We start from the raw sequence: 12974 nt of genomic DNA, 5'->3' as shown, positions 1-12974 counted from the left end.
CGGACAGCGGAACGAAAACTTTTGTTCTCAGTTTGGTCCGGCGGTGGCCATGCACGACCAGCCCCGCACAGCCGTCAGAGTTAGGCGCAGGCCGCTGACATCACGCTCGCCCCCCTGGCGGTGCCAAAAGTCTGTCGCGCCCATCTTATAGTTCCTGGTGATGATACAGCTAGAGTGACAAAGGACATGCATTGCGACAGAACACGGGACAGGGGACATGTCTTCATACAATAAAAGCGGAAGGAAAGAGGGGATCATAGCTTCCAGTTTTGCCCACGCTCGATTCAGTGCCAGCCCATGCGCCACGACCGTTCAGGTGCCTCGACCCCCGAGTAAAGGAGAACGCAGAGCAGAAGTGAATCCACGAAGGCTGATTTATGCTGCGTGGGCGTGCTTCTGCTTACCAGTCCTGATCTTCCTGAGGTAGAACTAGAAGCGTAGCTCAGTGGCAGATCTTTGAGCGAACGAAGCGCCGAACGCACCTCAAGTTCTTTGCCTTCGAGAACGTAACCGTCAGCGCGACCGGACTGGCCTGGCCGGCTAGAGATGCAGGCGTAGAGACGACCGGCAGCAAACTGAGTCTCGAGGAGAATATCAACTTTGGCGTCTGTAGGTCACCAATCAGACATTGGGCTTTCCGTGAGAGCTGGAGCGAGACGGACCCTTGCGCTTCTCGTCCAAGTGACGCTGAGCGTGTTGCGACAGCTTTTTCTCCTCGGTGGCCTCAGTGGTCTCCTTCTTCGCACCCCTCTTGGTCACGGGCTGAGCGTACTATTTACGAGGGGACAGTCAGTATCTAACTTCATCTGAAGTAGAAAAGCACGTACATGAGCCTCATACCACTGACGGAAGGGGGTCGCGTCGACCTGAACGATGGCGCTCTTGACGAGGGTGTTCGTGCGGACCAACTCGTTGTTCGAGGCGTTGTAAACCTGATTTCCTGCTTTAAGTGTCCTGATTTACGCCCGCCAAAAATTTCTCCTACGCACGACGGTGAGAATACGAGTCTTGCGCGTTGTGTGTTCGCTGCCCCAGGCGAAGTTACCGGTCTCCAGACGAAGAGCACGGTACTTGAGGTTCCCCCCACGGACACGAACGGTGTGAACACGCTTAGGGCCAAGCTTGGTGTTGGCGGGCTGACGGCCGAGCTCGAATTTGCGCTTCTTGCGGTAGCTAGGGCGCTGAGCACCCGTGGCCGAACGTTTGTGCCGGGAAGAGCGGGAGATACCTACAGGTCAAGGACAGACCATATCGAGTGCCGATAAATAGTATATCCAACAAGTTGTAGAGAGCCGGAGGTTAGCATTTTTTGGAGATCGCACAAACGACTGGCAGCAACGCACCCATGTCGAAGGTCTTGAGGCTTGAGGGTAGCCACCGCCTAGACTGTTTTGGTGGATTGCAGTTAACAAATTAAAGTTTGATCTGTTTGAACTCCGACCAAATCTCCAATTCCCACGCTCTAGAGACTTTTCTCGCTGCGGGCTGTCCGCTCTAAGGTTAGATCCGCCTCACTCTTCAATGACGCCTCTCGCTCCCGAATACTCCCCGACCTTTAAGCTTCAATATTCAATGCTAGACGTGGCCTGGTCTTGTGCTATAGCTATGCGTATCTCCTAATCTGTCATGGAGCATAATGAAAAATTCTAGCCTCCTCGCCACAGGGGATTGCCACTTTGTACCTGCGCTTCCCGTTCGACATTAGCGTTTCACAATTCCCGCCAGTACTGGCCTCGTCTTCACCTGTTCTGTTCGGCAGTCGATTTTAAAGGTGTCTGTTGCAGAATGTCTAATCATGACGTCTTTCGAAGACAGTCTTTCGTAGTGCTGGTTCCTGCCGTGTGTCTGTGTAGCACACTTCCGCAATAACATCCAAAGCCTGCTCTTACATATCATACATGTTGTGTGCAGTCATGTTCTGATTTACCGCAGATACACGCGTAGAACAATACTTACGTCTTCGGTGCAGTGAAGTTCACGTATAACAGGTTTCTAGCAGTTACGTAACCCTTTGACGTGCTCCTCTAGCCTGGACTATTTGCGTGGAAGGCTTCACATCAGACAGACGGAAAAGCGCGCATGCGATTGCACGCATCTCCACCATTCTTCCCTACGTACTCGGGATGCTTAAGCAAGTGAATCATCGCAGCCGCAGCAGCATCGGACCCGGCGATGATGGCTAGGCAGAGATGCTTGTTCCCTCAGCTTGAGACGAATCATCTACAGTTATCTAGCCATGACAGTGATTGTTGACAGTGTGACTGACTAAATAATAACATAAGTTCTTCGTCCCAGCTCCTCCAGAGTCCAGTCGAGCCGCAGCACTGGCGTCGCAGACTTGGGGGCCGCCACGAGACGCGGGACGACCAGACGACGACGCCAGAGCAGCCACCCATCAGAGGTTTCAAAAAAAATCTGGGATAGCTCACGATATAAACCTGTCCGTGGTATGCCAGCTATCATTAATGTCTTTCCCCTCCTTCAACTCGTCACCGAAGCTACAGTGGTTATCAGCAGATACAGCTTGAGGAACGGAACATGATTCCTACACTGCCTTGCCCATGAAGTCGTACCTACAGTATCTAGTAAGTCATCGTTCCATTCAAACTAGTCGACAGTCACCGACCCGTAAAAGCTCATCCAACCTGACATGTTGACCTCTTGGTTGACTAGCTTATTGAGTCTTTCCACAAGCTAGCCGGCCGTGGAGCGAACGATTCGCTTGTAGCTCTTGACGACAGCGACGTTCTGACTTTGTCCCACTATCCCCCACGCAGTGCGCGTTGAGTACGCCATTAAGTTGAATAATACCGGCAAGGTCCGTCCGGCCAACGTAGTCTGGCAAAGGGGCTATGCACATGCACCAAAAATTTAAATGCATGAGGATCCTTCATAACATGCATGGCAGCTCATTTGGCCCTATGTCAATATTGATGTGAGACCAATAAAAGAGAGCGACGACGTTCCAAAATTTTGCTCGCGTGGCACAAGCGGCATCAAACACTAACATCCGACCTTCCCATATCGGGCCTTCTTCACACACCACCCTACATTTCCCTGGGTACTATTTTGAACTTTTCTTCTGCGCTCTGGCTGCACAGACTGAAGTAGACATTTCTGTAATTGGAGACATTGCGAACAATGCAGATGAGCTTGACAAACCGACGCACGATAGCCTAACGCACACCCATAACGAGCTCATTCACGTCGGAAACGGCCTTACGGTCTATAAAGGTTTGTAGTTAGCGATGAATTCGAAGGAGCACCGTACTTAACTGGCATAATCCATGAAGATATGACAGATGCCTATATTGACTGTTTCTTCCCTGTTTATAGACCTCCAGAACTGTTTGCTGTGTGCTTACACAAGATTTACACATAAAATAAACGGCTGGAGCCTTAAAACAAGGGCCAAAATGAGAAGACATTGACACCGCACTATGCATTAAGGGGGAATCGAACCCCCGGCGGGTCGATGGCAACGACCCAGGTTACCACTACCCCATTAATGCCTATTCGACTGATACAAATTATGATACTTGAACCTACTAGTATGGCAACCTTTGGCTAGGGGGCACAGCTGTGCGCAACTCGGTCGTCCGACTTCCAAATGCTTCGGGACATGCAAGCAGGTACGTCAAAGTGCGCTCGCGGTTGACTCAACTTTGACACATTCCACCACCAAGCTCGTCTTTAACTGCCAGCTCAGCTGTCCTCGCCTTCTTCTGAGCGACATCGCTCGTCTATGTTATTCACACAAAGCACTCGGGACGAGTAAGTCGACTGCTGTTCGTATCGAAGCCAGGTTACTCACACGGATTCTCGCAGTTACCTCAGTGACCTTGTCTTCTCGCTCCTCAGTCATTAAAACTGTTCAGAAAAAATGCTCTTCCGTAACTTCACTCGTATCTCGCGCCTCTCCAGGGGATTTGCTACCCATGCCACGTCGACACCTACTCCTCCTCTGCCAGCGACCCTCCATCTGAAGACCGGCCAGTCTTTCCACGGCCGATCCTTCGGTGCTCCCAAGAGCATATTTGGGGAGACGGTTTTTTCAACCTCTATCACATCCTGTATGTGATCGTTTACGCATGTTCCGACTTTGATGCTCATTCTCAGTGCAGACACTGAGTCGATGACCGACCCTTCGTACCGAGGCCAAATTCTCGTGTTCACTACTCCTCTCATCGGCAACTACGGTGTCCCTTCCAACACAACTCCTATCGACAGCAACGATGTCGGTGTCTATCTCGAGTCTGAACGCATCCAATGCTCAGCGGTCGTCGTTGCTGACGTTGCCGAGAAGTTCTCCCACTACTTGGCCGCTGAGTCGCTGTCGCAGTGGTGCCAACGCCACGGCGTGCCAGGCATTACTGGCGTTGACACTCGTGCCATCACTACTCTCCTTCGTGACCAAGGAACCACTCTTGGTCGCCTCGCAATCGGCTCAGACGCGGCGAAGCCTGCGCCCGCTGCCCATGAGTACTGGGATCCGACGACCGAAAACCTGGTTGACCAAGCCTCCACCAAGACCCCCATCGTCCTGAACCCGACCGGCGATGTGAAAATAGCCGTCCTCGACTTCGGTGCCAAGGCCAATATTCTTCGCTCTTTAGTTCGTCGCGGCGCCTCAGTCACTGTTCTCCCGTGGAACTACGACTTCAACAAGGTTCGCGACCAGTACGATGGTCTTTTCCTTTCGAACGGTCCTGGTGACCCGAGCCACTGCATGGAGGCTGCTATGAACCTCCGCAAGACGCTGAAGGAGTGGTCGAAGCCCGTCTTCGGTATCTGCATGGGCCACCAGGTTATTGGTATCGCCGCAGGCTTAGACGCCTATCGAATGACCTTCGGCAACCGTGGTCACAACCAGCCAGTCCTCGCTCTCGCGTCGTCTGGTTCGATCAAGGCTGGGCGTGTCTACGTCACAAGGTATGTATTTTAGCAATTACCAGGCTTTCGTCGCGATTTCTTATGTCTTCGCGTAGCCAAAACCACCAATACGCGCTTAAGCTCCAGGATCCCTTCCCCGAAGGCTGGGAGCCCTTCTTCATCAACTGCAACGACTCGTCCATCGAGGGCATCAAGTCGACCGTCGGGTCGGGCAAGAGCGTCTGGGGCGTGCAATTCCACCCAGAGAGCGCGGGCGGACCGCTCGACACCATCGAGATGTTCACAGACTTCCTCGCGGAGTGCCGTGCGCACAAGCTGCAGGCTGGCATCCCTAAGCGAGATGTCATGGATACGGCGAAGGTCGAGCCCGCGTTCAAACGGCCGCAGGCCGCACAGCCCATTGCCGCTGCCGCATAAAAGCTTTGTACGGATGCTTTGGCCTTGTTTCATCTCTAGTGTATTTGTGTACTCGTCTCGAATTGCTGAGTGTTTGCTTTTGTAGAACTTATCACGTACTAGGATATGGTTCAGTGAAGTGCTGTGGTTTGCATTAGCTCTGCCAGTGTGGAACTAGTCATGAACGAGCCTTAAAACAGACTGCGAGATGGTAAACTCTGCATACTTACCAGCAAAAACTTTTCGCGTGTAGAATGGCGACCACATCTGTTTACATTGCACAACTCCGAAGAAGAACGGCCTGCGTACTCCTTGTTGCGTCGATACAATACACTGCCTTTTGAAGCGTCAGCTCGTGTGCCACATAGTGCCTACCACCGGTTGGGTAGCTCTTGTTCCGCGCTGACTTCATGTACCTCTTCCCATATGCATATGAAGCTCTAGGTACTCCGTTGGCAGAAAGGCGAGCCACATAGATGTGCCCACGCAGGTGTCAGACGTCGCATGCCCACATTCCTCCCGACATTTCGCACGCAAGCACTGACAAGGTGTTCTGATATCTGAGTCAGGCAATGCTGACTGAGAATTATGCCAGAGCAGCGACATATAACCGAATGCTGAGGTCAGTAGTATAGACATGTACACCAGATAGTACACAAGAAATGTCAGCGCGAATTAAGCATTGTGGTAGATAGCATATGAGTAGTCGCAAGATTAAGACTGCAAGATGCGCCCGGATCACTCAACGATCGTTTGTTTCTTTTGCACGCCTGCCCTTCTGTGCTTGGGAATATGCGAGATCAGCTCGTCCTCCGACTCTGAGCTCGAATCCGACCCTGGATCCGCGAGATCGCCGTACATGTTTTTTCGTCGGTCCTCCGCCGTCGCGTCCATCTGCCGGCGCTGCGAAGGCGTTCGGATCGATGAGAGCGGCGGACGGGGTGAGAGTATCTCCTGGCTCGCGATGTCAGACAACTTCCGAAACTGGCGCTTGAATGAGGGTACTGGACGTTTGAGCTTTTCGTTCGACTGCGACAGCGGCTGCGACCGCTGGGAACTACCCGGTACAAGTTGTGACGAGTGGGATAGCGTCGCGTCTGGATGTTGGCTGTCGCTTGGCACCTTGACGGTAGGCGTCTCATCTTCGGAGTCACGAACTGTGTCCTGTTCTTGCGCCTCTTGATCCTCTCCTGTCGGCTCGTCCTCTTCGTGGAGGCTGTTTGGACGCGAAGCCACGTATGAGCTGCTTGAGTGCAGCTCGTCGACCATCGAAGCGTCCGCATCAGGTGCGCTTGAGGCATCCCCCAAAGCGGTCCATTGGACCGTTGAGAGCACAGCTGGGTTGGGCGGCGCTTTCGCAGGCTGGCTCGCTGTCGGGTCGACGGTCTGCGTCGAGACCGGTTCAGCATTAGGCTCTTCCACGTCTTGAGCCTTCTCGTCCGCGGCAGCAGCCTTCGCAGTACTTGACTTCTTCACCTTCGTAGCGGCAGCCTTTTCAGCATTCATGCGAGCCTTGTCCTCAGCAGCGACTTTCTTCTCAGCGGCCTTCCTTTGCCTCTCGGTCTCTCTCTCCTCAGCCTTCCTCTTTTTCTCGGCGTCCTTCTCTGCAGCGGTCTTGGCTTTCTCCTCCGCAGTCTTGGGCGGCCTTCCACGGCGTTTCTTGGCCGGTGGCTCGGGGGCGGGAGTAGAGGAAGACGGCAAGAGTTGAGTGCTGTGTTCTTGAAGGGACTTACGAGAGGAGCGACGGACGAGAGTATCTACCTGTGACAATTCCTTCCCAGGTAGGAGTGCAGGAGGAGTAGTCTCCGCGCGTTCACTAGCAGCCTCTGGCTGTCTACCCGCGGCTCCCGCAGACATCCCCATAGGCCATGATGCTGGTGATTTTTCGGGCGACGGGAGCCTGCCGTTTCGATCTTTCATACGTTTTGTTTGTCCTGGCTTGAGTGGTGATACTGGAGGTGTTGTCGTCCTTTCGGGTACCTCGTCTTCATCGAGCTCAATGGGATCTTCCAAAATAACGTTTGGTGGCTGGTCGAAGTCTTCCGATGGCTCGATGGGGTCTTCCTGATCGTCCTGAGGATCAAGAAGTGTAGCCTTGGGCCCGCGGTTAGCAGGCGTGGACTCCGCGATCCGTTGCGCATCTTGGTGCCGCGGTTCCAAACTGTCTTCGGCGTGGTTAAGAGCGAGCTCTTGTTCAGGCGCGGCCTGAGAGGACTGAAGTATCGACACAGGTCGTTCCTCATGCTCTTCATCTCCATGTCCATCTTTCTCCGCCGACTTCTTCTGGTCCGTGTGCTCGCCCTCCTTCGCATCAGCTTCCAGGATATTGCCCTCCAGTTCCAGTCCACGCGATGACGCTAACGACAGCGCCAACTCGGCGTCTCCATGGGGTTTGGGCTCAGCTTCTGCCTTGGAAGCCTCCTTTGCTGGCGCGAGCGTTACATCTGACGACGACGGAGGCAGGCCAGAGTTAGGCTTTTTAGCTGCAACTGGCGCACGCGACTCAACTGAGTTCTGCAAGCAAAACTAGGTCAGCTATGTATATGACGATCTGTCGCGGGTACTCACATTGCCATTCCCTGCCTCCAGCTCTTCGTACACGGCACTTGTCGATGCTGCAGGTTCATTCTCAGCGATAGCAACTTCGTCGTCGTCCATAGGCTGTTCGTCGGACGACGAAGGGGCACGTCTCTCGAAACGTTTAGACGTACGCCGGTAGGCTTTCTCTTCCTTTTCCTCCGCTTCTGACGCCAGCTCCTTGTCCTCATCTTCGCTCTCTGATTTTTCCTCTTCACTGGAGTCGGAAGGAAGAAAGGACAAGATACTCTTGCGCGGCATTGGGCCGTGAAGAAGAGCCTCAACATTCATTTCGCTCAGGTTCGCAGAGTTTGGAATAGAGTTGAAGAGCGAGACGGGGGTTCTTGTTTCGGAAGGCGGGGGAATTGCGTTCGCCTCTACGTCCTGCTCGTCATTCTCCTCGTCGCTGTCGTCACTGCTGCCCTCGTCATGACCCTGGACCGGAACTTCCGAGAACTGTGTCCCGGCTGAGAGGACGCCAGATATTCGACGAGAAGTTTGGGGAGGAGGGGAGACGTGAGAAGCGAAAGTCTCTCCGACATTCTGTCCATTGGCCACCGTAGGAACCGCAGGTGCCTTGAGTGCCGCAGTTGATGCTCTCCCATGAGCCCCCGAGATCGCAGTGCTAATGGAGGTGCCATCTGGGTCAGGAGTCAAAGCCTTGTCTCGCTGAGCCTCTGGGGTTGTACTCTCATCCGTGATGTCTGCAGGACCCCACGATGTACTAAGTCTGGACTTCATCGGCTGCTTCCGGACAGAGGCAGCCTTCGTGGCAGATTTCGTCGACGACGCGTCCACGGATTTGATCACCTCAGGCGCATCCGCACCTGGCTGCGCGTTGACCTGATACGGGACCGATGCACCGTTGGTCTGATCCGCCTCGGTCTTGCGAAGAACAACAGAGATCGCAGCGAAGATATCGTCCTCGATGTCAGCTACCTGAGTCTGTGGGGGCTTCTCTTTTATCTTTCGAGACGTCTTGGGTTTAGGCTCGAGCGCTGTTAACCTTCGATCAACGATCGCAGCTTGGGTACATATATAGTTATCGTGCTAACAGACCTGCTGGGCCCTTAGCCTCTTTGCTTGATGCACTGGTATGACCTCGCGCTGATTCGATAACCTGCATATTCTGGATTTTGTCCCCTGATGCCGACCACCTGCTCAGAGGACAGTAACGACACACGCTAGACTAGCTTACCTGCGGCCGCTGGGGTCTCCACCTCCTTCCGCTCTTTCTTCTTCTTCTTCTTCGGCTTTTGGGATGCCTCCGCATTCGTCGGAGGTGGCGTCGTCGTCGACGCACTGGGAACCGTAGAGGCCGTCTTCTGAGAAGCCTTCGCAGGAACAGGTTCCGCTTCCGTAGGTGCGACAGCACCATTGATGGACTCAACCGGTTGTTCGCCGTTAGCAGCACTCCTGTCCTTCTTCTTCTTCTTCTTGACCATTGCAGAGGGTTCTGCGAGTTCAGCCGTACGAGCAGCTGGCTCAGGGTCGGCAGCAGTTGCAGCAGGAGCTGACTGCTCAGCCTGAGATTTCTTCGGTTTTTTCGCTTTCTTTGCCGGAGGCTGACCAGCATCATCAGCGGTATCATCTGCTCGTCGTTTCTTCTTCTTCTGAGGCATTTCCGGCACGAGTGCTTCAGTGGCTGTCGATGGTGCACGGTCAGTATGATGTTTCTCGACCTCGACTTTTTTCGTCTTTTTCGCTTTCTCCGCCAGCTGGGTAGTGGGGGTCGGCTTAGGTGACCCTGTACGAGAAGGTTCCGTAGAGTCGACAACGAAAGGACCCGAAGACGTCTGAGGAGGATTTGGTGGACCATCCGCAGAGACCTCCGGAACATTCGAAGACAAGTCGGCGGCCGATCCTGAAGACATCTCCCGAGTTTTGTGCTTCTTCTTCCTCTTCTTGAGAGAGGGCGGAGCAAGGACCTCTGTCATGCTTACAGCCTCAGGAATTGCGGATGGAGGAACAACGCCAGCGCTGGGTTTCTTGCGTGGAGGCGAAGCTATAGACCCGTTGTCTTTAAGATCTGCGTTGTCTAGTGTCCTAGATGAGGGTCCAGCAATGGGCTGCCCCTGAATGGCGCCAGGCACTACACCGTCTGTCTTTGACCGAGCATCGGTGCCGCTTACGACAGTTTGCACTGCAGGTAAAGACTCGTTGCCTACGCGGACAATGACGTGCAAGTTTGGAATAGTGCGTGACAGTGCACGGAATGCTTCGTAGTCGTCCTCTGCGTCGGATTATTGAATTATACATTCATACTTTTGAGTTCAGTGTAACGCACCGTCTTCCAAATCGACTTCTTTGCCATCCCGCAATTGCACGAGACTCAGTTTTGCGCTAACGTCGAGACCAAGTTTCTTCCTCACGAGAGCCTTAACCTCAGAGAAAGATTGGTCTGTTCGTACGCAAGTGTAAGCTTGACTGAGGCCGTCCACGTGAAATGTGGCTTGCCTTTGAGTACACGGTCAAACGTTCTGCTTTGAGGTGCCAAGAACGTTACGACGGTCAACGGTTGGTTGTCCTCGCGCTTTCGTTTCTTGCCCTCCATCTTTGATCCACTTTTCCGAGATAGCGAGCGACAAACGCGTGAGCGTCGCGGTCAGGGTTCCGTGGAGTTTCTGTGGCGGGAACTTCACGAAAGTAGCAGGCGCCCGCCAAACGCTTTCGGAACCGGCCGCGCGCCAAAGCGTTCACGAGTAACCTCCATCCTCTCTGCAGTCGACATGGCCGGGGCACACCGTCAGTCCAGCATTTTGCGCACTCGCGTCAGATTTTGCTGAGTTATGGCGCATCGCAGCATCTGGCTCAGGATTCCACCCTCATCTCCCCGGCTTCAGGTACAAGTTCCTATCCACCACGTTGGGTGCAACAATGTGGTTCTTCATCTTCTTCCGTGCCAGGTGAGTCTATTGTTCTCTTGCCAATCTATGTCTTACTCACAGCATTTACAGGAAGGACGGTGCTAAGCTTATGGTACTTGCTAACTTTCCTCATCTCACTCGTTATTGACCACGCTACGTAGGGTGGTCATCCATGGGAAGCCCACGGACACGGGCACGGCGAACACGGACACGAAGCGCATGGCGAGCACCATTGAGTCCTGTGTCTATAAGTCAATCATATACATTTGCTCTGCACACTGCTGCCCTACATCTCGACATCAAGATTCCTCGCTAGTGTGTCCAATTTTCTCGCAACATGGCTCACGAAGCTCTCGAACAATCCCCGGTCTTTTCCCTGGACCCAGTCACACTCCAGAATGACACTCTCATGCCCCGAACTATCCTGAGTATCACTCGAATTTCCCGAGCATCGCATACGACAGACCAGAGCTGGCAGAGCCGATTGAGGTTCGGCCGTAGGGTCCTCTGGGATGAGCTTCCGTCTTCTGGCTGCCCGGGACCACGTATTTTGCGAGGCATGTAACAGTAGCTCATCCTCACTCGTGAGATTTCGAGATGTGATCGCGACCCCGTCGATGCTCTTCAGCACCTTGAGTAGCGCTTCTTTCGCCTCCACAGCAGTCTGGAACTGTGCGTATGTCTGCCGAAGGGTATTCCTGCTTGGCATAATGCTCTGCAACGCAGAGTTGGATATGCGAGCCAGAGACTAAAACAAACCATCAGAGCTCATTTCGCTAGATAAAGGATTAGGATGTACATCAGGCAAGTGTACATCGCCGAAAGACCAGGCAATCGCCCAGCGTCGTGTCTTGCCTTGCACGAATTCAGTGATAGCATAATTGTCAACCTGAAAAGATGATTCACGATGAGACATTCTGAGTCATGCCAGCCATCTATTCAAACTCGCCTTCTCAGATTTTAGGGACTGTATAACGTCAGTAAGCGACGACATTTTGCCGAGCATGGAAGTGAACCAGCTAAACGAAGTGCGTCTCAGTGCCGCTGATGAACTGACAGTCGCGTGATACACTCGCCAACATCGGTCCTTAAGCTGTAAGCTTTCCTGCACCATTCTGCGGACGAACGCCGCCTCTCCACCAGGAGTAATCATCTCAGTCTCTGCGCCTGTGCAAATTCCGCTCGGGCCCAGCTCCTTCGCTTCTGCAGAGCTGAGCACCTCCTCTCGACTGCTATAGAATGGTGGGTTGCACATCGTGAAGTCAATTACTTGTTCGCTCCTTTGGATGGATCAGAGACATATTCTACTGTGGCGAGCAGAAGAGCTTACTCAAAGACTGCGGTGGGAAAAATGTCGTCGTCTGGCCGAACCCGGACCATCTCGATGCGATCGGTCAGGCCGTTATTATCAACATTTCTGAGAGCGAAGTTCATTGATTGCTCGTCAATCTCTGTTTAAAGCAACGTCAGCTCCGGAGTATGGAAAATAATTTTGGGACTACCTGTAGCCCAAAATATCCAACTGGGATCTGACTTGCATCCAAGCAAAGGGTAGATCGCAGATGCACCTGTGCCACTGGTTTTCCCGTTAGTATGTGGCAGTCATTACATTGAACACTGGCCATTACATGTCGACGCATCGAACTACTCCATGAGTAGGCTCACGCCGGGCACACGCGCCCATGATGTCTTGAATCCAAAGGATGTAATTCAATCTATGTTGAAGATGAATCTCATGAACCACTCGTAGACAAATAGGTCACAGACCTGTTCGGCACCTGGTGTAGGAAGGGGTCGGAAGTTGTGAGCAAATTGTAAGCTTATGTCAACTCACTGGAGGACATAGTCGGTCGGGCGGCAGATCCAACGATAGCCCGAAATCACAGAGCAGGAGGGCTTTTGTCAGACATCTGCGCTGGAACCCATTCGTAGGTTAAGACTGCAATTGAAAATAAGAAGGCTACCATACCTCTGAGCGGCTTCATCTTGAAAGTTAATCACGACTCCCGTCGAGCCCTTCTTCAGGCTGAGCAAATTAATATGTATCAATTTGAGTAGTGTCACGACTTACAAAGGTTTGAGGTTAGGATAGGCCTCAGCCAACGCAATAAAATCCAGGGGAGTCCGGTACGGATTTTGTGGGTGCATTCGATGAATACTAGGTAAAAGTTGCAAACTAGTGAAAGTGATGCATCGACGGTCTCTGTGCGTGTGTCTGATCCTTGTGTTGGGCGTTGCTAC

At 53.0% G+C, this 12974-nt stretch overlaps 5 protein-coding genes and 1 non-coding gene across 6 annotated transcripts; 1 reads left to right on the top strand and 5 right to left on the bottom strand.

The window, feature by feature from the left end:
* Positions 1-125: 125 nt before the first annotated feature.
* On the bottom strand, positions 126-1364 carry PHACADRAFT_258531 (uncharacterized protein). Its single transcript, XM_007397207.1, has 6 exons — positions 1344-1364; positions 990-1228; positions 828-932; positions 663-771; positions 483-607; positions 126-429 (listed from the first exon to the last, which is right to left on the bottom strand). The coding sequence occupies exons 1-6, from the start codon at positions 1345-1347 to the stop codon at positions 376-378; spliced, it is 636 nt and encodes a 211-aa protein (XP_007397269.1). The 5' UTR covers positions 1348-1364; the 3' UTR covers positions 126-375.
* A 2077-nt stretch (positions 1365-3441) lies between these two features.
* On the bottom strand, positions 3442-3512 carry PHACADRAFT_t91. The gene has a single exon. It is a non-coding gene; the product is annotated as a tRNA-Gly (tRNA).
* Positions 3513-3740: 228 nt separating this feature from the next.
* On the top strand, positions 3741-5613 carry PHACADRAFT_258525 (uncharacterized protein). The gene is made up of 4 exons (XM_007397206.1): positions 3741-3774; positions 3829-4073; positions 4125-4932; positions 4989-5613. Exons 2-4 carry the CDS (start codon positions 3884-3886, stop codon positions 5308-5310), a joined length of 1320 nt encoding a protein of 439 aa, XP_007397268.1. The 5' UTR covers positions 3741-3774; positions 3829-3883; the 3' UTR covers positions 5311-5613.
* Positions 5614-5755: 142 nt separating this feature from the next.
* On the bottom strand, positions 5756-10467 carry PHACADRAFT_210377 (uncharacterized protein). The gene is made up of 6 exons (XM_007397205.1): positions 10336-10467; positions 10154-10267; positions 9065-10099; positions 8926-9009; positions 7858-8864; positions 5756-7803 (listed from the first exon to the last, which is right to left on the bottom strand). The coding sequence occupies exons 1-6, from the start codon at positions 10418-10420 to the stop codon at positions 6028-6030; spliced, it is 4101 nt and encodes a 1366-aa protein (XP_007397267.1). The 5' UTR covers positions 10421-10467; the 3' UTR covers positions 5756-6027.
* A 119-nt stretch (positions 10468-10586) lies between these two features.
* PHACADRAFT_258520 (uncharacterized protein) lies at positions 10587-12117 on the bottom strand. The gene is made up of 8 exons (XM_007397204.1): positions 12064-12117; positions 11810-12013; positions 11683-11752; positions 11533-11622; positions 10895-11481; positions 10822-10845; positions 10670-10770; positions 10587-10611 (listed from the first exon to the last, which is right to left on the bottom strand). The coding sequence occupies exons 2-5, from the start codon at positions 11986-11988 to the stop codon at positions 11020-11022; spliced, it is 801 nt and encodes a 266-aa protein (XP_007397266.1). The 5' UTR covers positions 11989-12013; positions 12064-12117; the 3' UTR covers positions 10587-10611; positions 10670-10770; positions 10822-10845; positions 10895-11019.
* Positions 12118-12146: 29 nt separating this feature from the next.
* On the bottom strand, positions 12147-12951 carry PHACADRAFT_258519 (uncharacterized protein). Its single transcript, XM_007397203.1, is given in 8 exon segments — positions 12147-12188; positions 12229-12231; positions 12242-12309; positions 12362-12448; positions 12501-12511; positions 12568-12643; positions 12703-12759; positions 12805-12951. The coding sequence occupies 8 exon segments, from the start codon at positions 12879-12881 to the stop codon at positions 12178-12180; spliced, it is 390 nt and encodes a 129-aa protein (XP_007397265.1). The 5' UTR covers positions 12882-12951; the 3' UTR covers positions 12147-12177.
* Between the last annotated feature and the right edge of the window lie 23 nt (positions 12952-12974).

Source organism: Phanerochaete carnosa, assembly GCF_000300595.1.
Source record: "Phanerochaete carnosa HHB-10118-sp unplaced genomic scaffold PHACAscaffold_6, whole genome shotgun sequence".
Lineage (NCBI taxonomy): Eukaryota > Fungi > Basidiomycota > Agaricomycetes > Polyporales > Phanerochaetaceae > Phanerochaete > Phanerochaete carnosa.
Note: the sequence above shows the minus strand (reverse complement) of the source record. Positions and strands in the feature narration are given on the sequence as shown.

What these genes read in the sequence shown, in the direction of transcription:
- PHACADRAFT_258531 (XM_007397207.1), bottom strand. An exon ending in CTTGGACGAGAAGCGCAAGG is followed by an intron (nt 608 to 662) that starts GTCCGTCTCGCT and finishes GGTGACCTACAG; the next exon opens with ACGCCAAAGTTGATATTCTC. An exon ending in TCGAAGGCAAAGAACTTGAG is followed by an intron (nt 430 to 482) that starts GTGCGTTCGGCG and finishes CTACGCTTCTAG; the next exon opens with TTCTACCTCAGGAAGATCAG.
- PHACADRAFT_258525 (XM_007397206.1), top strand. Translation starts at nt 3,884, where the DNA reads ATGCTCTTCCGTAACTTCACTCGTATCTCGCGCCTCTCCAGGGGATTT. An exon ending in TTCAACCTCTATCACATCCT is followed by an intron (nt 4,074 to 4,124) that starts GTATGTGATCGT and finishes TTCTCAGTGCAG; the next exon opens with ACACTGAGTCGATGACCGAC. An exon ending in GGGCGTGTCTACGTCACAAG is followed by an intron (nt 4,933 to 4,988) that starts GTATGTATTTTA and finishes GTCTTCGCGTAG; the next exon opens with CCAAAACCACCAATACGCGC.
- PHACADRAFT_210377 (XM_007397205.1), bottom strand. Translation starts at nt 10,420, where the DNA reads ATGGAGGGCAAGAAACGAAAGCGCGAGGACAACCAACCGTTGACCGTC. An exon ending in AGAAGTCGATTTGGAAGACG is followed by an intron (nt 10,100 to 10,153) that starts GTGCGTTACACT and finishes AATCCGACGCAG; the next exon opens with AGGACGACTACGAAGCATTC. An exon ending in AGAGGCTAAGGGCCCAGCAG is followed by an intron (nt 8,865 to 8,925) that starts GTCTGTTAGCAC and finishes GAAGGTTAACAG; the next exon opens with CGCTCGAGCCTAAACCCAAG.
- PHACADRAFT_258520 (XM_007397204.1), bottom strand. Translation starts at nt 11,988, where the DNA reads ATGTGCAACCCACCATTCTATAGCAGTCGAGAGGAGGTGCTCAGCTCT. An exon ending in AGTCCCTAAAATCTGAGAAG is followed by an intron (nt 11,623 to 11,682) that starts GCGAGTTTGAAT and finishes TCATCTTTTCAG; the next exon opens with GTTGACAATTATGCTATCAC. An exon ending in GCGATGTACACTTGCCTGAT is followed by an intron (nt 11,482 to 11,532) that starts GTACATCCTAAT and finishes GGTTTGTTTTAG; the next exon opens with TCTCTGGCTCGCATATCCAA.
- PHACADRAFT_258519 (XM_007397203.1), bottom strand. Translation starts at nt 12,881, where the DNA reads ATGCACCCACAAAATCCGTACCGGACTCCCCTGGATTTTATTGCGTTG. An exon ending in CAAGATGAAGCCGCTCAGAG is followed by an intron (nt 12,644 to 12,702) that starts GTATGGTAGCCT and finishes GTTCCAGCGCAG; the next exon opens with ATGTCTGACAAAAGCCCTCC. An exon ending in GTAGTTCGATGCGTCGACAT is followed by an intron (nt 12,310 to 12,361) that starts GTAATGGCCAGT and finishes CGGGAAAACCAG; the next exon opens with TGGCACAGGTGCATCTGCGA.